This window comes from Mauremys mutica, chromosome 5 (genome assembly GCF_020497125.1).
Source record: "Mauremys mutica isolate MM-2020 ecotype Southern chromosome 5, ASM2049712v1, whole genome shotgun sequence".
Classification (NCBI taxonomy): Eukaryota; Metazoa; Chordata; order Testudines; family Geoemydidae; genus Mauremys; species Mauremys mutica.
Window position 1 is genome coordinate 1,986,766 of NC_059076.1, and position 23,652 is coordinate 2,010,417.

Sequence of the window (23,652 nt, forward strand, 5' to 3'; positions counted from 1 at the left end):
TAATAATAATTAATATATATTAATAATATGGGTATGGCTCACCAATGTGTATGATCAGAAGATAAAGTTCGTCCTGAATTAGGCTTCACAGAGTTTATAAAAGGAGCTCCGGGGTATATGACAGGAACTTACACTGAGACAGAAATAGTCATAAAGACCTTTTATTAAAATTAATGAAACAATAAGTAAATGTAAAAATGTTAAAACAGTTTGAGATTACAAAGTTACAAAATATCACAGTTCTTTAAGAGATATATTTATGATAAACTCACTCTGTGTGGTAGCACTTTGGGTGTTGTTCACACTTCTAATAGAGGAAGTTAATAGTATGGGTTGGCTTTAACCCTACATAAACTAGGTGCTTTAAAAGGTAAAGCAGAAACAGAAATTAGATTTCTTTATACTTACAGCTTTTGAAAAGAAATAATACCACGGCCTATTAATAGTTAATAGCCTTTGTAGATGGGTAGCATCGATGCGAAGATAGGGTGGAGGTGATGGAGTAAACAGGAACAGATAGATGGGTGTATCGCCTGCCTAATGGTGATTTGTTTTACCTTTTATAGAGCATTATTCGGAAATTTTTTCTCCTATGCCCACATTTTGTTTTCCCCCCACGGAAATGTTAGGGTACACCTGCCTTATAGGCTAACATGTGTGTGCGTATGAAGGACAGTTATGTACGTATTTGTGGTGTACTTGTTAGATTTGTGGGCAAAAATCCCTATTTCCACCCTTTACTGTTATTGGTTCAGTTAAAGGTCTCCAGACATCTGCGTAGGTATTTTGTCTTATTATTACTTTTCTGAGTAAGGGTCCCAAAGGTTGCCTTCAGCGTCACAGGATGTCTGACCTGGATGTCTGACCTGGAGGTATCTTGCATTTCAGCTATTGCAAATCTATAAATTTATAAGCCTATTACATACTTAAATTTATCAAAAAGACATTTTATACAAACCAACAGACTAAGCCTCAGAGGTACAAAATTAAGCAGAGCACACATTCCTTTGTTTGAGACAGACCTGTTTGCCAATCTCAGTTTGGAACATGTGTTAACACCATGCATTGGAATCTTAAAACTTTACATATAATGTTGCCACACATATTTTACTGGGACCGTAATGATCAACAAATTAGAATAATAGAATAATAGACTATTAGGGTTGGAAGAGACCTCAGGAGGTCATCTAGTCCAACCCCCTGCTCAAAGCAGGACCAACACCAACTAAATCATCCCAGCCAGGGCTTTGTCAAGCCTGACCTTAAAGAACTCTAAGGAAGGAGATTCCACCACCTCCCTAGGTAACCCATTCCAGTGCTTCACCACCCTACTAGTGAAATAGTGTTTCCTAATATCCAACCTAGACCTCCCCCACTGCAACTTGAGACCATTACTCCTTGTTCTGTCATCTGCTACCACTGAGAACTGTGGATAAATTGGAAAGAGTCCACCGGAGGGCAACAAAAATGATTAGGGGGCTGGAGCACATGACTTATGAGGAGAAGCTGAGGGAAATGGGATTGTTTAGTCTGCAGAAGAGAAGAGTGAGGGGGGATTTGATAGCTGCTTTCAACTACCTGAGAGGGGGTTCCAAAGAGGATGGATCTAGACTGTTCTCAGTGGTAGCAGATGACAGAACAAGGAGTAATGGTCTCAAGTTGCAGAGGGGGAGGTTTAGGTTGGATATTAGGAAAAACTTTTTCACTAGTATGGTGGTGAAGAACTGGAATGGGTTACCTAGGGAGGTGGTGGAATCTCCTTCCTTAGAGGTGTTTAAGGTCAGGTTTGACAAAGCCCTGTCTGGGATGATTTAGTTGGGGATTGGTCCTGCTTTGAGCAGGGGGTTGGACTAGATGACCTCCTGAGGTCCCTTCCAACCCTGATATTCTATGATTCTATGTTTCTGTGTTGAACAAAACCGGCCCCAGGACCGACCCACTGGGGCACTCCACTTGATAGTGGCTGCCAACTAGACATCAAGCCATTTATGACTACCCATTGAGCCCGACAATCTAGCCAGCTTTCTATCCAGCTTATAGTCCATTATCCAGTCCATACTTCTTTAACTTGCTAGCAAGAATACTGTGGGAGACCGTTTCAAAAGCTTTGCTAAAGTCAAGGTAATATCATGTCCACCACTTTCCCCATATTCACAGAGCCAGTTATCTCATCATAGAAGGCAATCAGGTTGGGCAGGCATAATTTGCCCTCAGTGAATCCTTGTTGACTGTTCCTGACTACCTTCCTCTCCTCCAAGTGCTTTAAAATGGATTTCTTGAGGATCTGCTCCATGATTTTTCTAGGGACTTAAGTGAGACTGACTGGTCTGTAGTTCCCTGTATTCTCCTTCTTCCCTTTTTTAAAGATGGGCACTATATTTGCCTTTTTCCATTTGTCCAGGACCTCCTCTGATCACCATGAGTTTTCAAAGATAATGGCTAATGACTCTGGAATCACATCAGCCAACTCCCTCACTACCCTTTTACCTATTAGATCCGGCCCATGGACGTGTGCATGTCCAGCTTTTCTAAATAGTCCTTAACCTGTTCCTTCTTCACTGAGGGCTACTCACCTTCTTCTCCCCATGCTGTGCTGCCCAGTGCAGCAGTCTGGGAGCTGACCTTGTCTGTGAAGACCAAGGCAGAAAAAGCATTGAGTACATTAGCTTTTTCCACATCCTCAGTCACTAGATTGTCTCCCCCATTCAGTAAGGGGCCCACACTTTCCCTGTCCTTCTTCTTGTTGCTAACAGACCTGCAGAAACCCTTCTTGTTACTCTTCACATCTCTTGCTAGCTGCAACTCCAAGTGTGATTTGGCCTTTATGGTTACACCCTTGCATGCTCAAGCAATATTTTTATACTCCTCCCTAGTCATCTGCCCAAGTTTCCATTTCTTGTAAGCTTCCTTTTGAGTTTAAGCTCACCGAAGATTTCACTCTTAAGCCAAACTGGTCACCTGACATATCTGCTATTCTTTCTGCACATTGTTTGTCCCTGCACCCTCAATAAGGCTTTATGGGTTTTCAAGTGATAGATCACAAGGCACACTTTATACACAGATTATTACAATACTGTGTAAGTTGTGAGCACAGGGCTACATTCTGTCACACTTACCCACTTCAGTATCTTGGCTGAGTTTCTGAAGTCCTCAAATAATGATTTAAAATGACAGAGAATTCATTATTTACTCTAGTTTAAACCCGCAAGTGACTCATGCCACACGCTGCAGTTGAAGGCTAAACCACCCCAGAGTCTCTGCCAATCTGACCCAAGGGAAAATTCCTTCCTGAGCCCAGATATAGCTATCAGTTAAACCCTGAGCATTTCAGCTGGACTTACCACACAGGCTCCTGGAAAAAAGCCTCTGTAGTAACTCAGAGCCCTCACTATCTCGTGTCCCGTCACCAGCCACTGGAGATATTTGCTACTAGCAATCACAGATGGTCCATGTACCATTGTAGACAGTCTCATCACACTATCCCCTCGATTTCTTGGAGAACAGATTTCTGTGGGACATTGTATGAACAAATTCATGGTTGTTGGTAGTATTCACAGAGCAGCTGCAGATGGAGGAGCCCCACTTCTGTGCCCAAGAAATGAGCATTGACTAGTGGAATTGCATAATAATACAGATTTGGGATGATGAGCAGTGGCTGCAGAACTTTCAGATGCATTAGAGCATGTCCCTGGATCTGTGTGCCAAGCTTGCCCCAGCCATCAAATGCAGGACACCAAACTGTGAGTTGCACTGACAGTGGAGAAGTGAGTAGTGATCACACCATGGAAATTTGCATTGTATTGGTACCAGTCATTTGGAAGTCGTTTCTGAGTGTGATAAGTCACTGTCGGGGCCTGTGACAGAGTGTACTTGCTCCACACTGGAGAGGAAGGGGTTAAGCCCATATTCTGGGCAGAGTAAGCCACGTCCCCTCACCCTTCCTGGGTGGACAAGGGGGATCCGGTGGACATAGTGTACTTAGATTTCCAGAAAGCCTTTGACAAGGTCCCTCACCAAAGGCTCTTACGTAAATTAAGCTGTCATGGGATAAAAGGGAAGGTCCTTTCATGGATTGAGAACTGGTTAAAAGACAGGGAACAAAGGGTAGGAATTAATGGTAAATTCTCAGAATGGAGAGGGGTAACTAGTGGTGTTCCCCAAGGGTCAGTCCTAGGACCAATCCTATTCAACTTATTCATAAATGATCTGGAGAAAGGGGTAAACAGTGAGGTGGCCAAGTTTGCAGATGATACTAAACTTCTCAAGATAGTTAAGACCAAAGCAGACTGTGAAGAACTTCAAAAAGATCTCACAAAACTAAGTGATTGGGCAACAAAATGGCAAATGAAATTTAATGTGGATAAATGTAAAGTAATGCACATTGGAAAAAATAACCCCAACTGTACATACAATATGATGGGGGCTAATTTAGCTACAACGAGTCAGGAAAAAGATCTTCAGAGAACTATTCATGATGACTCCAAGATGTCCACGCAGTGTGCAGAGGCGGTCAAAAAAGCAAACAGGATGTTAGGAATCATTAAAAAGGGGATAGAGAATAAGACTGAGACTATATTATTGCCCTTATATAAATCCATGGTACGCCCACATCTCGAATACTGTGTACAGATGTGGTCTCCTCACCTCAAAAAAGATATTCTAGCACTAGAAAAGGTTCAGAAAAGAGCAACTAAAATGATTAGGGGTTTAGAGAGGGTCCCATATGAGGAAAGATTAAAGAGGCTAGGACTCTTCAGTTTGGAAAAGAGAAGACTAAGGGGGGATATGATAGAGGTATATAAAATCATGAGTGATGTTGAGAAAGTGGATAAGGAAAAGTTATTTACTTATTCCCATAATACAAGAACTAGGGGTCACCAAATGAAATTAATAGGCAGCAGGTTTAAAACAAATAAAAGGAAGTTCTTCTTCACGCAGCGCACAGTCAACTTGTGGAACTCCTTACCTGAGGAGGTTGTGAAGGCTAGGACTATAACAATGTTTAAAAGGGGACTGGATAAATTCATGGTGGCTAAGTCCATAAATGGCTATTAGCCAGGATGGGTAAGAATGGTGTCCCTAGCCTCTGTTAGTCAGAGGATGGAGATGGATGGCAGGAGAGAGATCACTTGATCATTGCCTGTTAGGTTCCCTCCCTCTGGGGCACCGGGCATTGGCCACTGTCAGTAGACAGATACTGGGCTAGATGGACCTTTGGTCTGACCCGGTACGGCCTTTCTTATGTTCTTATGTTCTTATGCTCCAGCTGGACCAATAGTATAAAAGTGAGCAGCTAAGCTTAGGCTGGGATAACTGCCGAGGAGGGAGGACACACATTGCAGACTCCAGCCCGTGAACCGCTGAAGCCCCAGCCTGTGGGAGCCAGAGACGCCAAGAGACAGGCAGAGATCCAGGCAGCTGCACACACCCAGAAAAGGTTGGAGCCACTAGGAGCCCCTGACACCAAGGAACTTGGAGACTTCTAGGGCTCTTGGACCACTGCATCGAGAGATAGGGTAGGAAGTAGCCTGAGTGGACTAGCCACTGTCCCAAGTGATGTCAGTGTGTTGCGGACAGATCCCTACTGACACAGTGTCAAAGGCACTCACCACTGACAGGGTCCTGGGCAGAGATGTGATGGAGGAGGTTGGACCTGGGTTCCCTACCCCAGCTACTAGCCACCCCAAGTGATGGCCCACTCCCCTGACTGGCCACTAGGCCACATAGCCCAAGGGAGTGGGTAGTCATATTGACTGCAGCCATTACAACACACTGCCATGTAGAACAGGGCAGCCATATTGATGCTGGCCATTAGGCCACATTGCCCTGAGGGAAGGGCAGTCATGTTGACTCTGGCTGTTAGGCCATGCTACCCTGAAGGGAGGGTGGCCATATGACCTCAAACCACTAGGCCATACTGTCCTGAAGGAAAGGGCGACAATATTGAGCTCAGCCACCTGGCTTCCTAGCCCTACAAGGAAAGGCGACTTTATAGACTTGGGCTGCTAAGATTTACTGCCCTGAGGGCAAGGGTAGTCAGGTACACATAATTGTGAGGCTACAACAACCCTTCCCCACCCCAAAGGGGGATGGGGTTTACTTGCCCTGTAACAGGGCTTTTGTCATAGAAGTATGCAGGGCCATTAATCATCTCCTGATACACAGGACTGTGACTTTCGGCAGTGTGCAGGACATAGTGGATGGATTTGCAGCTGTGAGGTTCCTGAACTGTTGTGGAGCAATAGCTGGCACACATATCCTTATTTTTGCCCCAGAGCTTCTTGCCACAGAGTACATCAACAGAGAGGGTTACTTTTTCATGGTCATGCAAGCACTGGTGGATCACCAGTGTTGGAGAAAAACAGAGTTCTCACTCTGAGGTTGGGTGCAGACAATCAGATACTTTATTTCCTCTAGCAATTGTGTGGAGGGAGTGAGCTAAACAGGTCTTTCTCTAGGTAAACAATTACAGCAAGCATTTATACCTTTTGTTACATACAATAATGAGCAACAGCTGCATATTGTTTATACACAGGTCATCTTGATATCTTATTTTTCTCACCTCTATTTAGACTCTAGTCTACATTCCATACTTATCTAACACAAGGTCACAACAACTTCTCATACAGTTCTTTCCCACTCGCCTCACACAATCCTCACTTCTACAAATCTTGTGTTATTAGGGTTACAGCTAGCCTGACTCTTGCTCACATAAGGGGAACATCCCCTTCAAATCCGTTAATTATTTCTCTACTTCCACACACACCCCTTTTGTGCTTCTAGCACAACTAACATTCTTAAACTTCCATTTGCATCAAGCCTTGGATTTCGGATTCTACATCAAATACTTCAACCCTAGGGGTTTTGATTGGATACAATGACAATGCATGATTAGCATGGACATGAAAGGTGTTACTATTATTATGTCCTTTACAACAACAATAACATAATCTGAAACTAAACAACAATAAAAGCAGTAACATTCCTATGGTAATAATATGATGGGGTTTTTGTACAGTTTTAGTCACAAAACACAATACATCATACTTAGTACATAAAGTGGACACTCTGTAAGCTGTATGAAAGGCATACTTTTCAACTTGATATATATTTTGAAGCATGTGAATTTGCCCTTGTAATTCAGAGAGTCTTTGAACCTCTGGTAACAGTGAAAGCAAATTTTGAAACCAATCAGATACTAAACTAGTCCAATTAAAGGGTATCTGAAACCTAAGGGCTACTTGTAAAATTCTATCCACAGGTCAGTAAATAATATGATTGCCTGCAGCAGTAGTGAGATTAAAATGTATATCTCACAACATGGTGGCTTCAACATGCACACAACTATCATTGGCTTGAAAAAGTAGGTGTTCTGTCAGGGTAGTACCTTGTCCCTACCCTCCCAGCAAAATGTTGTCATGAACAGTGACAACTTCTCCTGGCTTCAGTTTACATATACACTGAAGCTGTGGGGGGTTCTAATGGCCAAAATGTCCATTGACTCCCTATCCCCATCCAAATGTCAGGTGTTATTCCAGAAACACTGACTAGAAATCTGTTAGGCTCACTAGGTGGTCTAATTTCCCAAATGTCTTGGTGAATTACCCAATCCCACATGCATCCTCTCCATGGATCTGGCAGGATTCAGTATGTGGGATCCTACCCCTCCTATCGGCCCATATGCTTGGAAGGAGCACTGTGAACATCCGCACTTCCACCCAGAAAACCTCCAAGTATGTCTCCATGGCCACAGATCAGATGGTACTCCTGAAGTATCTGTAAGGGCAGTGGGCCACGCCTGGTGCTCAAGATCACTCCGAATGGCCATTAGTTGGTCATTCAGGAAATCTTGAATTTCTGAACATGCCAAATCTCACTGCAATGCCTTCCCAGCTTCAGTGATATTCAATACCATCTCTCTCAACAACTTCTGGGTCATTGAACTAAGGCCGGAAATAATATGTAACTCACTAACTCCAGCCTGTACTTGGGTTAGCTGTGCCCCAGAAATAAGGCCTGTGGCTTTTTCCAATGGTCCTAATCTTTCATCATGTTCTTGGCCTTTAAAAATAATCCGAATTGCTGTTGGACTATTGGCACCATCCCATAGGGATCTGGCCAAGTCCCTCTTCTTTCTAGAGGAAATAACCCAGGACCTCTGCTGTGCTAATCTAATGGCAGCCCCCTTTGAGCAGTTTGCATATTTAGAGGTGATCTGGAAACTGGACAAGGACAATGTAAATTTGACAGTGCCTAGTGTAGTATTAATCACAGTCCATTGATATCCTAATGCATCTCTCTTTGGTGTAGTACTATAACACATCTGTTGGTTGTACACCTTTATATACTTCCGAGATGCATTGGCATTAATGGCATAAGAGGGGGTATACTGCAATGAGATGCAGGTTACATTATTAGTTACTGGAATAATTTCTATACAGGTAAAATTTCCAGTGGCAGAACAAACACTTTGGGTGTTTATTTGATTATTCACTAGTTGGGTGACCAAATAACAATAAGGGCCTCTTTCGTCTAACACATTGCAAACTCCAGGAACAGCCATTACTTAGCCATTACTTAGCTATAGAACCCATCAATTTCAATTACAGATTCTTGGGGTTCATTTGTAGTGATATCATATATTTCTATCTCCATCGACCCATTTGTTTTCCACTCAATTGTTCGCTCATACGAACCATTCTGAACCTTAAAAAATAATCTTTTTGTACAAAATTTCAATAAATCACTAAGATGTGAAGGCCTTGGCCAATGGGTTTCATTAGAATATACAGTATTACATAAGAACATAAGAATGGCCGTACCGGGTCAGACCAAAGGTCCATCTAGCCCAGTATCTGTCTACCGACAGTGGCCAATGCCAGGTGCTCCAGAGGGAGTGAACCTAACAGGCAATGATCAAGTGATCTTCCTCCTGCCATCCATCTCCATCCTCTGACGAATAGAGGCTAGGGACACCATTCTTACCCATCCTGGCTAATAGCCATTTATGGACTTAGCCACCATGAATTTATCCAGTTCCCTTTATTTATCCAGTATTGTCCTTATCTGGGTAAATTACAGTGGTGGTGGCAAGGGTCAAGGGGCTGGTGGGGGTAATGTTCATAGCAGCAAGGCATTTTTGGTATTCATCATCTGGAAGCCAATTAGGGAGGGCATTACATCTCCAAGGTACTTGTCCAACAGTGCATTCTGCAGCTCCCAGGAGAAACCCCAAATACCAAGTAGTACCACAGTCCCAAACAGTCAGTCCACAACTTCCTCCTTGTCAGTGTATAATACCATCTCTTCCACCAGGGCCAGTTCTTAATATCTTTTGTAGTCAGGAATCCTAGGACTTTGGTGGTTTCAGCGGAGTGAGTGTTCCTTCTCTTCTACTACAGGGAATAGATTACTAGCACATCACTCTGTAATGGTGTAATTCCTTTAGAAAAATCCAAAGGCACAGTAGGTCTGTCAGTGGACAAGGGGTAGGTTACTAGCACTTCACCTTGTCCTTTTTCCCTGCTGTCCAGACAGCTGAGCTAGAAGGAGAAATAGGCTGATCATCAGTCGGAGAGTCATCTCCAGGCGGAGGGGTCTTTTTGCAGTGAGAAGCATGGGTCCAGGCAGGTAGTCCTTGGCACTTCACAGCGGTGTTGGTGGTTAACAGGACTTGGAAAGGGCCTATCCAGTGTGGAGCCAGGGCAGTCTTTCTCTGATGGACCTTTATGTAGACCCAGTCTCTTGGTTCCAGCGAGTGGCAGGGACGCTCAGGATCCTTGGGTAGGGTTTCTTTCACCTGTGTATAGAAAGACTTAACACCTTTCACCTGTGTATAGAAAGACTTAACACATTTCATTAGTGCCTGACAATAATTAAGCATTGTGTCATCCATTAAATGAACGTCCATCTGGGCTAGGGGCAGTGGGGGCGCAGCTGGTAGTCGCATTGGGTGCCCTGTCAAAATCTCATGAGGGCTGAGTCCAGTCTTTCGTTGGGAGTGGCCCTCATACTCATCAGTGCCAATGAGAGGGCATCTGGCCACTTTAAGTTTGTTTCAGCACAAATCTTGGCCAGCTTATTTTTCAGAATCCCATTCTGATGTCAACTGTCCCAGCAGACTGTGGGTGGTGGGGGTAGTGAAGGTTGTGCTGGATCTGCAAAGCTGCACATAACTCTTTTACAATCTGTCCAATACAATGAGTTCCACGATCACTGTTGATACTCACAGGGATGCCAAATTGTGGTATAAAATCTTTAAGCAGAAGTTTCACAATGGTCCTGGCATCTGCTTTCCTGCAAGGAAAAGCTTCAACCCAATTGGTAAATACATCAACTAGAACTAACACATATTCATAACCACAACATTTAGACATTTGAATAAAATCAATCTGAATATTTACAAAAGGTCCCCAAGGAGGAGGATGGGCTGCCTGCTTAACTTTAACAGCTTTACCAATGTTGTATTGTTGACAAATCACACAGTGTTGCCAGTAGTGCTGAACTACAGAAGAGAAATCCGGAGCACACCAGTCTCGTTTAACGACAGCAACCATCTCCCCTTTGCTTATGTGTGCCATTCCGTGGTAGACACGAGCAAGATAGGGCATTAGCATCTTCGGTGCGACCAGGTAACCAATTGGAAAACACCAAAGATGATCAGTATGTAGAATACATCCAGCAGCACTCCAAGAACATTTCTCAGCTTCCGGTGCCACCTCCTGGATCTTGGCCAGATCCTCAAGGGAAGCTAGCAAAGGCTGCTCTATTAGGACACAAGTATATTCAGCCTGAGGTGCAGAAAGGGCCGCTGCTTTGGCTGCAGAATCTGCCAAAGCATTTCCACGGGTAACTTCATCATGAGGGGTCTGGTGAGCTGCACATTTAACAACAGCAACAGCTTTGGGCAATAAAAGAGCATCCAAAAGAGCAGATACATACAGACTATTCGTAATAGGAGAACCCATGGTTGTAAGGAAACCTCTGTATTTTCAAAGCAAACCATAACCATGCACCACTCCAAAAGCATAACGAGAGTCTGTATAGATAGTAACTGCCTGGTCCTGAGCTAGGACGCAAGCTCGGGTTAAAGCCACAAGTTCGGCCACTTGGAAGGAAAACACAGAAGGAAGAAAAGCACTTTCAGTGACAGCATATGCAGAGCACACAGCATAACCAGTAACCAATTTACCCTTAGAATCTCGCAAGCACGAACCAGCCACAAAATAAATGAGATTAGGATTTTGCAAAGGCACATCTAACAAATCATCTCTTGGACAGGTGAGGACAGATGTCACAGACACACAGTCATGTGGTTCTCCATCCTCTGGCCCAGGCAACAAGGAGGCAGGATTTAGAACAAGGCAGTGAGCCAAAGTAATGAGACAACAACAATAATACAAGCTCATATTTGGTGAGACGAGAAGTGGATAAATTCTGTGTCTTAGATTTTAACAAGAGTGCAGCCACAGCGTGAGGGACAGCAACAGTCAAGGAAGATCCTAAGACTGTAGATTCGGATGCTTGAACAGCAAGGGCTATTGCAGCCACAGCATGAAGGCAAGGGGGAAATCCAGCTGCCACAGCGTCTAGGGCAGTACTGTAATAAGCAATGGGATGGTGATTATCTCCGTGCTTTTGCGTTTATAAAGCCAAAGCAAACCCATTACGCTCATGACAGAAAAGAATGAATGGTTTAGCATAATCAGGTGCACTGGACAGACCCTGCTTGATAGCAACGAAAGCTCATTCATCCTCTGGAGACCAAAGAAGTGGCTCAGGGGTACCTGACTTAGTCAGATCCTGTAAGGGCTTAATCACTGTTGCATAACCTAAAATCCACTGGTTGCAGTACCCAGTCATGCCAAGGAAAGAGTGCATTTGAGAAATAGTACCGGGCTTAGGCATATTTAGAATAGCTGAAATACGAGAATCTGATAAATGACGTGTGCCAGGACAAATATCATGACCAAGATAATGAACCCTGGTTGACACAGCTGGAGTTTTTCTTGGGATACCTTGTGACCCTTAGCAGCTAAAGCAGTCAAAAGAACCAAAGTATCAGCTTTCCAACATTCAAAAGAAAGAGATACCAGCAAAAGATCATCTACATATGGTATAAGCATTGATTTACCTGCAAAATCCACATCATCCAGATCTTTTTTTTAAGATCTGGGAAAACATGGATGGGGACTCGGTATTCCCCTGGGGTAAATTGGTCCAGGTGTACTGACATCTTTTATAGGTGAAGGCAAACAAATATTGGCTGTCAGGGTGAATGGGGATGGAAAAGAAAGCTGAACAATGGTCCACAACAGTAAAATGAGTGGCTAAGAGGGGAATACAAGAAAGAATCGTAGCTGGATTTGAAACCACAGGGAAAGAGAGCAAAACAACAGCATTAACGGCACGAAGATCTTGAACAAAGTGATAAGTATTTTTCCCTGGTTTCTTTACAGGAAAAATAGGAGTATTACAAGAACTGGTAGTGGAAACAATTATACCCTGCTGTAATAAAGAATCCATTACTGGGGCTATTCCTTCCTCTGCTTCAGGATGCAGTGGGTATTGTGGAACCCTTGGAAAAGCTTTAGAAGGATTAACAAAAATCTTAACTGGTTCAGCTGTCCAAATCTGGCCCACTTCATTTCCATGCCAAGACCAGAGATGAGGGGGAAATTGTGATAACAAATGCAGAAGGTCAGGGCTGAGAGCTGCCTGTAATTTGACTGGCTCTGCTGTATGGAGAGTAGCCAACACTAGATTGGTATTCTCATCAGGAACTTGTAAGAATATGCCATCTGGTGTGCAGTAGATAGTACCGCCTAATTTGCACAAAAGATCCCTTCCCAGCAAATTCACAGGAGAGGAGGGGCTGAGTAAGAACTGGTATTGGTCAGAAAGGGGCCCCAGTGAAACAGAAAGGGGTTTTGTGACAGGATGTGAAACTGGTTGGTTTGAAATGCCAAGGCATTAATAGATGAGGATGACAAAGGAACAAAGGGAAACTCTAAGGATCTTAGAGCAGATCTACTAGCTCCAGTATCCATAAGACAAGCAACAGATTGTCCTGCAATTTCACAATTTACATATGGACCTTCTTGGTTAATGGGAATTAAAGGATTCATGATGCAGTTACATTCCCTCAGGCTTTCCTAGTAAGAGGTATTTTGTGGGGAAAAAGCAGGTGCTTCAGGGTTTGGGAAAAGAGAAGGAGGGTTCTGAGATGGTCGGTTTGGGCATTCATTTCTCCAGTGTCCCTCCTGGCCACAAAAGTGGCATGCAGTGTTCCCCGTTGGGGCAGGATATGAGGGACCTCTCCCTCTTCCTTGCCCTCATCCTTGTCCTTCTCTCATTCCCCCATGGCCTTAATTTTTATAAGTTTGTAACTCAAAGGCCAAGAGTTTTGTTTCAGTACTCTCCTTCTTCTGCTCTATGCAAGCTGTACAATGATTGGTAATTGTCACCAATTCATAAAGGGGTTTAGTTTGCCAGCCAACGCAGATAGTTCTTAACTGGTCCTGAACCTTTGGTAAGAGTCCCTGAACGAAAGCAGCCCCTACTGCCTCTCTGGCATTTTCAGCTGGCTGAGCGATTCCCGAATGTTGTTCAAAGATCTTAGTCAATCTATTCAGATAATCAGCAGGTGACTCTCCTTTGTTCTGTTTACAGCTGGTAATCTTTGTCCAATCCATTTTCTTAGGGCAAACCTCCGTAATGGAGTTTAAGAGACAGTCCCTAGCCTGTCTCGACTCATGCTCAATTCCAGGGTCGGCACCGGGCCAATCAGCCTGTCTGGTAAGCCGTTGTCAAACTTCGGCTGGCATAACCACTCGCAAGAGTTGATTAATATCTGCCCAAAATGGATTATAACACTGAATCACTGTCCGGAGCTCTTCTCTAATTTTTTGTGGCTCCTCCCTAACTTTAGGAAATTCTTTTACCAGGTTTCTAAGATCCCCTGGTGTTCAAGGGGCATGCACTGTAACCAACTCCCCTGCAGCCCCAGGCAATTCTCTCAAAGGAGCCTGGAGCATTGGTACCTGGCTTCTAGTATGATAGCGGACAACTACATCAGAAGGAACAGAGTTGGGTGAGCTACTGGAAGGATCAGAATCACTCCTTTATGGTGAAGAGGAGGATTCTCTCCCAGGAGAAGAAAGAACTACTTGTGCAGTTGATACATGCTGCGGTGAAACTAATGCTGCTGGGTGGAGCTCATTAGCAGGCACAGCCTGCTAAAGGGGAGGAGGGGGAGGCAAAGGCTGCGGCCGTGGCGCATTGCTGAAAAAATCCACAACGTCCTCAGCGGCTTCTTCCTCGCTCTCAATCTTGACTAACTGGGGATAGAGAGGCACAGAAGGAATTGCTTGAGTGGGGGAGACATGTGGATGCCTTACATCTAATTTTCAAATCCTGTACTTGAGTTTTTAATTTTTCCTGGGAGTCCTTTAAGCTCCACACTCGAGACTCATGGAGTCTCTTTGTCACCTCCTTCCACCAATGAACAAATTGCTTCCACTGTGTGTCAGGGGCTTTTGGTGATGTAAGGGTTCCTCTGAGCTATGTAAGTTTATCTAAATTGAAGGTACCTTCTCCTGGGCATTGTTTAGATGGATTTTCACAAGTGTAAAGATTCCAATTTTCTAAATATCTGCAGGTTTTAGGACCATAATATATGTACATGTAATATGCTGGGGTACCCTTAGGGGGTGAGAGGGAATGTTTAGACTGTCCCCCACCCATTTTCCACACACACACAGGGAGGATGCCCTGTCCGCTAGCGGCTCATAAACTAAGGGTATCACACTACCTTCCGCTCGGGTCACTCACACAGGAAAGATTAACGAGGATGTCCACGACTGTCCTACATCTCCCTTCAGCAAAGATCGTCAGCTAGTCTCAGAGAGACAGCGCCGCTTACTCTCATTGCTTCCAGTGAGATGGTCAGACCAGTCAGTGGCTCACATGGAGAGAGAAAGGGGAGGGAAGACGGGGTCACACAAACCTAGACCCAGACAGGTCCCTCACTAGATGATGCCAGGCAGAGAGAGCCACCTTAGTCAGGACCTTTTACAGGTCCACTAGGTGGAGTCACAGGGCTTGCATTAGAGTATCTCCGGTCACGAGCCTACGGCTTCTCAGAGGGCTCTGAGCCTCTTCTCTCATTCACACTGGTGTACACGCACACACACACACACACCCCCAAGGCCTCTATTTCTTCTTACCACAATGCATTTTTACCTTATGTCCAGACGCAATACACTTTCCCTTATGTGAGGCAGTAACAACCCCTCAGCACTGGTGCATTAACCTAATGCATTTCCCTTATGAATTAACCTTGTTGGGGATGGCAAAACTAAGTCCCCAGCACCACATCAAACTAACCTTGTTGAGGGCTGCAAAACAGTTCCCCAGCACCGCTCTGCATCTGATCTTGCTGCACAGTCAACAAGTTCAGATGGCGTAAGCCCAACAGAGACAGAGCGCCCCACGGACAGTTCTCCTCCAATACCCCAATAGAGATTTAAAAAGGTCTCTTACCTCTATTGTGGCGCCTTGGGGTTTGAAGGGGAATGATCCACAGCAGTTGCCGTTCTCTCCGCAGGTGATACCATCTCAGACAAGCCCCCACAATTGTCGGAGAAAAACAGAGTTCTCACTCTCAGGTTGGCTGCAGCAAATCAGATACTTTATTTCCTCTAGCAATTGCATGGAGGAAGAGAGCTAAACAGTTCTCTCACAGGTAAACAATTCCAGCAAGCATGTATACCTTTTGTTACATACAATAATGTGCAGCAGCTGCATTTTGTTTATACATAGGTCATCTTGATATCTTATTTTTCTCACCTCTATTTAGACTCTAGTCTACATTCCATAATTATCTAACACAAGGTCACAACAACTTCTCATACAGTTCTTTCCCACTCGCCTCACACAATCCTCGCTTCTACAAATCTTGCGTTATTAGGGTTACAGCTAGCCTGATTCTTGTTCACATAAGGGAACTGTTTGAAACATCCCCTTCAAATACCCATCAATTCTTTCTCTACTTCCACACCAGGGATGTATCACTGACACCAGTTTTGGCTGATCAGGGAAGATGAATGACACTCTCATCTTTAAAAGCAGAAACCTACAAGCAGGGACCTTCTTTAGAGACCAGCAGATCTCCATTGGTGATGGTGACATGCCAGTAGCGATCCTGGGATCCCAGCCTATCCCTAGCTCATGAATCCAGACACCTTGAAAGCACTAAGCAGAGATTCAACTATAGGCTCAGCAGGTGCAGAATGTTAAATGTGCTTTGGCAGATTGAAAGGGCTCTGGCATTGTTTACACATGAGACTGGATCTCAGTGTGAAAAATGTCCCAATGGTTATAGCTGCCCGTTGTGTCCTGCATAATAACTGTGAAGCGAAGGGGGGAAACTTGCCACAGGAGTGGAGGTGGAGTGGCTGTCTGCTGAGTTTGAACAGCCAGACACAAAGGCTAGCAGATGAAATCAGTGAGGCTCTATATGGCTTGGAGAGGCTTTGAAAGGGCACTGTAACAGTGAGCCACTCTAATGTGCTGTGGTGGGCTGTGCTCAATCTGGCACTGCAGTTTGGGGACCTGTTAGGAACTGTATGGTGCTTGCTGCACGTCTGTGCACATATCATTGCCAGTGTTGCAATTAATGTTGGGACGCTTGCTGTACATTTATGATAACTGCAGTGTTTGGCACTGATCCACTGGGTTGTGAGTGCACAGGAGCACCACATTCCCTGCCAGCAGGTGTTGCAAACTAGTAAACACTTGCAGAAACAGCTCACAACACACAGTCTGAAGAATTTAACAGTAAATACATTTTAACTTAAAGAAATTAGGGAACCTGTGATGGGGCAGCCCTGCCCCGCACTAGCCCCAGTGGTGTCAGACTAGTAGCTCTGACGGAGGAAGTCCCGCCCCATTCATACTGGGCATGCTCCAAGTGCTCTGGGAGTATAAAAGGAGGGAACTCAGCTCAGTCTGGGCTGGTGGCTGCAGGGGAAGGATCTATATGGGAAGTGCCTGTGGAGGGCCAGCCACTACCCTTGAAGTTGCGGGGAGCTGAAGCGTCTCCTGGCTGGCACGAAGCCCTGCTGTGGGAGGAGCCCGAGGAGGCGATGGACCCAGAGACCTGTGGAGAGTCTGGAGATTTGTGGGAGATTCCAACTCTTAAGACGGTAGGAAGGCTACTCAGGGGGGTGACAGACTAGTACCTTGCTCCCGGTAAGCCTCAGCGTGTTTTGGTAGGATCTTCCCGCTCAGCCAGTTTCAAGGCCCTACAGTGCTGTAACCAGGGGCAATCCTATGGACTCCGGCCACTAGGCCATGCTGCCCTGTAAGCAGGGGCAACTCTATAGACTCTGGCCATTAGGCCATGCTACCCCATAACCAGGGGTGACTCTATGGACTCTAGCCATTAGGCTGTGCTGCCTGTAACCAGGGGCAATTCTACAAACTCTGGCCGCTAGGCCATGCTACCTTGCAACGAGGGTTGTAAGCCCTCACAGGAGCTTAATAAATAAACCAGAGAAACCATTGTAGCTACATATACATCAACCAAGGCTCTTACAGGTCAGTGTGGATGAAGCTGTAGTTCTGTAGGCTTTCCCCTGGTGTGGAGTGGCAGGGGTAGCCGTGCTTGCCATGAGGAATGCTGAGGGCAGGTTTGTGGGGAGGTGCTATGCTGAAGTGCCGTGGGGGGTGTGTTAATTTTCCACTCTGCCCAATTCATTGCTCCCATACAAAGAGGCTGCAGTCCCCATCACCTGATTCCAGATCACTCCACTCTCAGCCCAAATCAGGGCACCTGCCCATCTGGAATCCCCTGGAAGGAAGAGCACCTCACCTCTTGAACAAGTGGGTCCAGGATCAGACCCATATCTCACTTCCTCTGAGTGTGGATCCCTCAGGGGGTTTGGGCATTTGGGCAGTAATTTCTGCCAAGCATGGCTGCTGCTGGGGGCTGTGGCAGCCAGGATCGCAGGCACATGGCAGGGTCAGCACCCCCTCGTCAGAGTGCTGAGCCACCTCCCCACTTGTGCATCTTGTTAGCCCTACTCCGATTGCTCTGTGGGCCTGCTCCACCTCCCCTGGCAGGGTCCTCCCTGTGACACTGGGGCCACCTTCTGGAGCCACCCTCCTGCCCCAGTGCTCAGCTCCCCCTGCCCTGTGTCTCAGCTGCACAGTCACTTTCCAGTCCCTGATGCCTCACCTCTCTCCTTGCTGCTTGCACTGGGGAGTCTCTGCCCCTCTTGGGCCTCCCAGGGGGCAGCAGCCTCCTCATGGGAGCCCCATAGGAAGCCAAGGGGATGTTGGTGGAAGCGCTGCTGGGTGGTAGCATTCCCAGCCCCGAACGACTCACTGACCAGGATGCAGGAGCTCAGCTTGTGCTGATATACCTGCAGCTGCGCCCTCTGGGCATAGGGCAGCCTCAGTATGCTGCTGGCCTTGTGCAGAGGCACAGGTGAGATGGGGGCACTGGAGCCTGTGGGTGAAGTGGCTGTGGTCCCAGAGCAGAAAGGGTACGGGTAACTGATGCAGCAAGCCCAGCGGTGCAGGGCTATGAAGTACCAAGCCCCAGCATAAATTAAGCACTGGCTGGTGAGCCACACAGAGAGCCTTGGCAGACCATATTTGACTCACCGGCAGTCTATTGAGTATCACTGGTCTACATGCATTATATGTCAGTCTTCATACATTGACCACAGCTTATCACTTCTTGGGAAGCTGGCTTTATTTATGTTAACATAATGGTGCACCTACACTGATGAGAGAAAACTAAGTGTTGGCCTAACTTTGTAGTGTAGACCAGGTCTGAGTTATGTTTCTGCCTACACAAACATCAATAATATCAGTCTGAATGACAATTTTCCCTTAAAAGAACTGACAGGTTGGATCACAGAAACACCCTTGGGGTTGCCAACTGATGTGCCAAGCCTACTTCTGCCTCTGCTTTCCTGCCCTGGCAGCTTGGGACTCCATAGTCCTGCCTGGTTCGATCCAGACCAGCTAGCCTGCTGCAAACCCAGACCCAGGTCTGAACTATGTCCCCTACAAGCTATAGGCTTACTTGGAAGCAGCTTAAGAAGTGTTCCTGTCTTTAACACTCAGATGCCCAACTCCCAAGGAAAGAGTGCATTTGAGAAATAGTACCGGGTTTAGGCATATTTAGAACAGCTGAAATACGAGAATCTGATAAATGACGTGTGCCAGGGCAAATATCATGACCAAGATAATGAACCCTGGTTGACACAGCTGGAGTTTTTCTCGGGATGCCTTGTGACCCTTAGCAGCTAAAGCAGTCAAAAGAACCAAAGTATCAGCTTTCCAACATTCAAAAGAAAGAGATACCAGTGGGGTTCAAACCCCAAATAAATCCATTTTGCCCTGTATAAAGCTTATACAGGGAAAACTCATAGATTGTTCACCCTCTATAACACTGATAGAGAGAGATGCACAGCTGTTTGCCCTCCGGCCCAGGTATTAATACATACTCTGGGTTAATTAATAAGTAAAAAGTGATTTTATTAAATACAGAAAATAGGATTTAGTGGTTCCAAGTAATAACAGACAGAACAAAGTGAATTACCAAGTAAAATAAAATAAAACATGCAAATCTATCTCTAATACAGTAATAAAACTGAATACAGATAAAACCCCACCCTCTGTGGTGTTCCAGTGAGCTTCCTTTTACAGACTAGTCTCTCCCTAGTCTGGGTCCAGCAACCACTCACACCCCCTGTAGTTACTGTTCTTTGTTCCAGTTTCTTTCAGGTATCCTTGGGGGTGGAGGGGCTATCTCTTGAGCCATTGAAAGCCAAAATGGAGGGGTCTTCCAGGGGTTTAAATAGACTTTCTCTTGTGAGTGGACACCCCTTCCTCCTCCATAGAATCCAGTTACAAAATGGAGATTTGGAGTCATATGGGCAAGTCACATGTCCATGCATGACTCAGAACTCACAGGTAGCAGCCATGGTTCACATGCTACCTCGAACATCCTCAGGTAGACTTCTTACATGGATTGGAGCCTCCCAAGCTCTATTGTCTTAAGTGCTTCTTGATTGGGCACTTAACTTGCACATTCCTTTCTCAAGAAGCTGACCAAATACTTTTACTAAGGCTAATTAGAAATCAAGCAAGTACACAGCCAATATTCATAACTTCAACTACAAAAATGATACATGCATACAAACAGGAGGAATAGATTCAGTAGATATGTTACATGGCATATGTAGCATAAAAAGTATTCCAGTTATGTCATATATACATTCATAAGCACATTTCCATAGAGTCTTATGGGGTGCACCATCACAAGAACAACAAAGCAAGAAAGAACAAAAACTTTCCAGCAGAGAGTTCACAGCGTGTGTGTTTCTCCTCTGGAATATCTTGCAGGAGCACACACCTTTATAGCACTTGCAAATAGACCTCTGCCTTTAGAGATTGGGCCATATGGAGGAGTAAACATCCAGCTGGAAGTGCAGTCCTTAGGGTGTTCTTTGGGGCCAGATTTTGAAAAAAGCTCACACTGAGCACCTCCAGTTAAGAACAATGGAGACTCCTTATAGCCCCTCTGTTGCACACTGAGAACAAATGGGAGTTGCTGGTGTTGAGCTCTTTGGACAACCTGTCTATTAAAGGCCAAATGGCAGCATGGGGAAAGGATGCAGAGACCCCTTCCCACACACGTTCAGCAGATAACCAGTGCTGCCAGCAATGCTTACAACCCCAGCAAGGCTGTGTCTATGTGCATACAGCATAACTTTTCCAAATACCCTCCTAAATGTAGAACAAAATTCTTATAATTAGAATAAACCAGAGGGGCTTTTAGAAAATTTCTACAACTAAAATAGTAAAATATCAGATATACACCATATTACAGAACTGAATCTGAATGTTGTTGGTTTTTCTCTTTTCTTCTAGGTGGAAGTAAAGAGCAGCAAGCAAAGGTGAGTGTATGAAAGTCACTGGGATGTGGTAGGAATCTCTGGAGAAATGTCCCTACTCCCTGCACACACCAGTGTAAAGAGAGCTTGACAATGTGGGTCAGCACTAGATGTTGGATTTCAAATTTCCCTCTATTCCTATGTAATATGATTCTGGAGTAGTTTTGCTTTTTATTGCAGTAGTTTAATTTCAGCAGAAAGATGTATACATCATGGAAAGGAAAGAAAATGATGAGATTTTAGAATTTTTCTGTGATTTGGCCACATACTTCCTGCAAAATCCTATGTCCTCATGTTTCAGCTATTGTACAAATGATTAACATCTTCTCTCCTCTTCCTTAACCCTCTCCCTCCAGTACACCAAATTAGTGGATTAGGAATCTAAGAATCATAGAATATCAGGGTTGGAAGGGACCTCAAGAGGTCATCTAGTCCAACCCCCTGCTCAAAGCAGGACTAACCCCAACTAAATAATCCCAGCCAGGGCTTTGTCAAGCCAGGCCTGCCAGGGTTCCTTCCCCACTCTGAACTCTAGGGTACAGATGTGGGGACCTGCATGAAAGCCCCCTAATCTTATTTCTACCAGTTTAGGTTAAAACCTGGTATGCTGCCACCACCGAGTTATTTAACAAGAAACAGGGAAAGGACCACTTGGAGTTCCTCTTCCCCCAAAATATCCCCCAAGCCCTTACACCCCCTTTCCTGGGGAGTCTTGAGAATAATATCCTCACCAATTGGTTACAAAGTGATCAAAGACCCAAACCCTTGGGTCTTTAGACAATGGAAAAATCAGTCAGGTTCTTAAAAGAAGGATTTTTATTAAAAGGAAAAGGTAAAAATAATCTCTGTAAAATCAGGATGGAAATAACTTTACAGGGTAATCAGATTCAAAGAGCCCAGAAGAACCCCCTCTAGCCTTAGTTCAAAGTTACAACAAAACAGAGATGAAACCTCCCTCTAACAAAGGGAAAATTCACAAGTTAAGAAAACAAAGATAAAACTAACACGCCTTGCCTGGCTGCTACTTACAAGTTTGAAATATGAGAGACTTGTTCAGAAAGACTTGGAGAGCCTGGATTGATGTCTGGTCCCTCTTAGTCCCAAGAGCGAACACCCACCAAAACAAAGAGCACAAACAAAAGCCTCCCCCACCCAAGATCTGAAAGTCTCTTGTCCCCTTATTGGTCATTTGGGTCAGGTGCCAGCCAAGTTACCTGAGCTTTTTAACCCTTTACAGGTAAAAGGATTTTGGTGCCTCTGGCCAGGAGGGATTTTATAGTGTTGTATACAGGAGGGTTATTACCCTTCCCTTTATAGTTATGACAGGGCCTTAAAACTCTCTAAGGATGGAGATTCCACCAGCCCCTCAGGTAACCCATTCCAGTGCTTCACCACCCTCCCAGGGAAATAATGTTTCCTAATATCCAACCTTGATCTCCCTCACTGCAACTTGAGACCATTGCTCCTTGTTCTATCATTTGCCACCACTGAGAACAGCCGAACTCCATCCTCTTTAGAACCCCCCCCTTCAGGTAGTTGAAGGCTGATATCAAATCCCCCCCTCACTCTTCTCTTCTGCAGACTGACTAAACCCAGTTCCCTCAGCCTCTCCTTGTAAGTCATGTGCCCCAGCCCCCTAACCATTTTAATTGCCTTCCACTGGACTCTCTCCAATTTGCCCACATCCTTTCTATGGGGAGGGGGGGGGTGGGCAAAACTGGATGCAAGACTCCTGATGTGGCCTCATCAGTGCTGAATAGAGGGGATAATCACTTCCCTTGATCTGCTGGCAATACTCCTACTAATGCGCCCAATATGCTGTTAGCCTTCTTGGCAACAAGGCGTAGCAGTTGTCCCAGTGGGAGGCAGCTGAGGTCACTCAATTAGGGTGAACTGCAAACAAAATGGGGCAGACAAACCCCAAAAGCTGGTTGATATTCCAATATCTAGATTTACCAAGCCAGCACAAAACAGCTTCTGAATTACTTCACTGGTTACTCGGAAGTCCAAACAACGCAGTTCCCTTAAAGTGCCCAGCCTCAGGGCTCCATCCAAGTACCCATGTCAAAATATGATGAAGATTCCTGAAAATTTTATTCCATCATATAAAAGGAAGGGTTCTTCTGATCCCATGCACCCAGGTCAACATATAATTTAGATCTTACCCAAAATATACGCTTATAGCCAATTCTTATTAAATAAACTAAAATTTATTAAAAAAGAAAAGTGTTGGTTGAGAGATCAATTTACATACAGATGTGAGTTAAATTCTTGAGGTTCAGATACATAGCAGAGATGGTGAGCTTGTAGTTGCAAAGAGTTCTTCTAGAAATAGTCCATAGGTTATAGTCCAATGTCCATATTCAGCCAATGACTCGGATCTCAGTCCTTATGGCTTAGTCTTGCCCTACATAAGTAAGCAGATCAGAGATAAAAAAGGATCAGGTCCCAAGGCTTTTATACATTTCCAGAACCCTCTTGACCATTCGGTCCTGTGTGAACAATATTCTTTTAATGTGAATCCTTGTTTCCCAAACATCACTGGCAATTAACTATGCGGACGTAATTTATCCATTAAACAGTTCATACACAGTTCAGCACAAAATTTAAAGAGACATATAAACAATGCAACTACTTCAAGGTTCATCTAAACATTAGCCTTCCCTTTTGATCTCTG

At 44.9% G+C, this 23,652-nt stretch overlaps 1 protein-coding gene across 1 annotated transcript in view; it reads left to right on the top strand.

Moving 5' to 3' along the window:
• LOC123371174 (E3 ubiquitin-protein ligase TRIM17-like) overlaps positions 1-23,652 on the top strand; it is a 67,261-nt gene that overhangs the window by 13,310 nt on the left and 30,299 nt on the right. Inside the window, exon 3 of the mRNA XM_045018473.1 lies at positions 20,953-20,978. Coding sequence (XP_044874408.1) covers positions 20,953-20,978 — 26 coding nt within the window. The remainder of the gene's footprint in view (positions 1-20,952; positions 20,979-23,652) is intronic.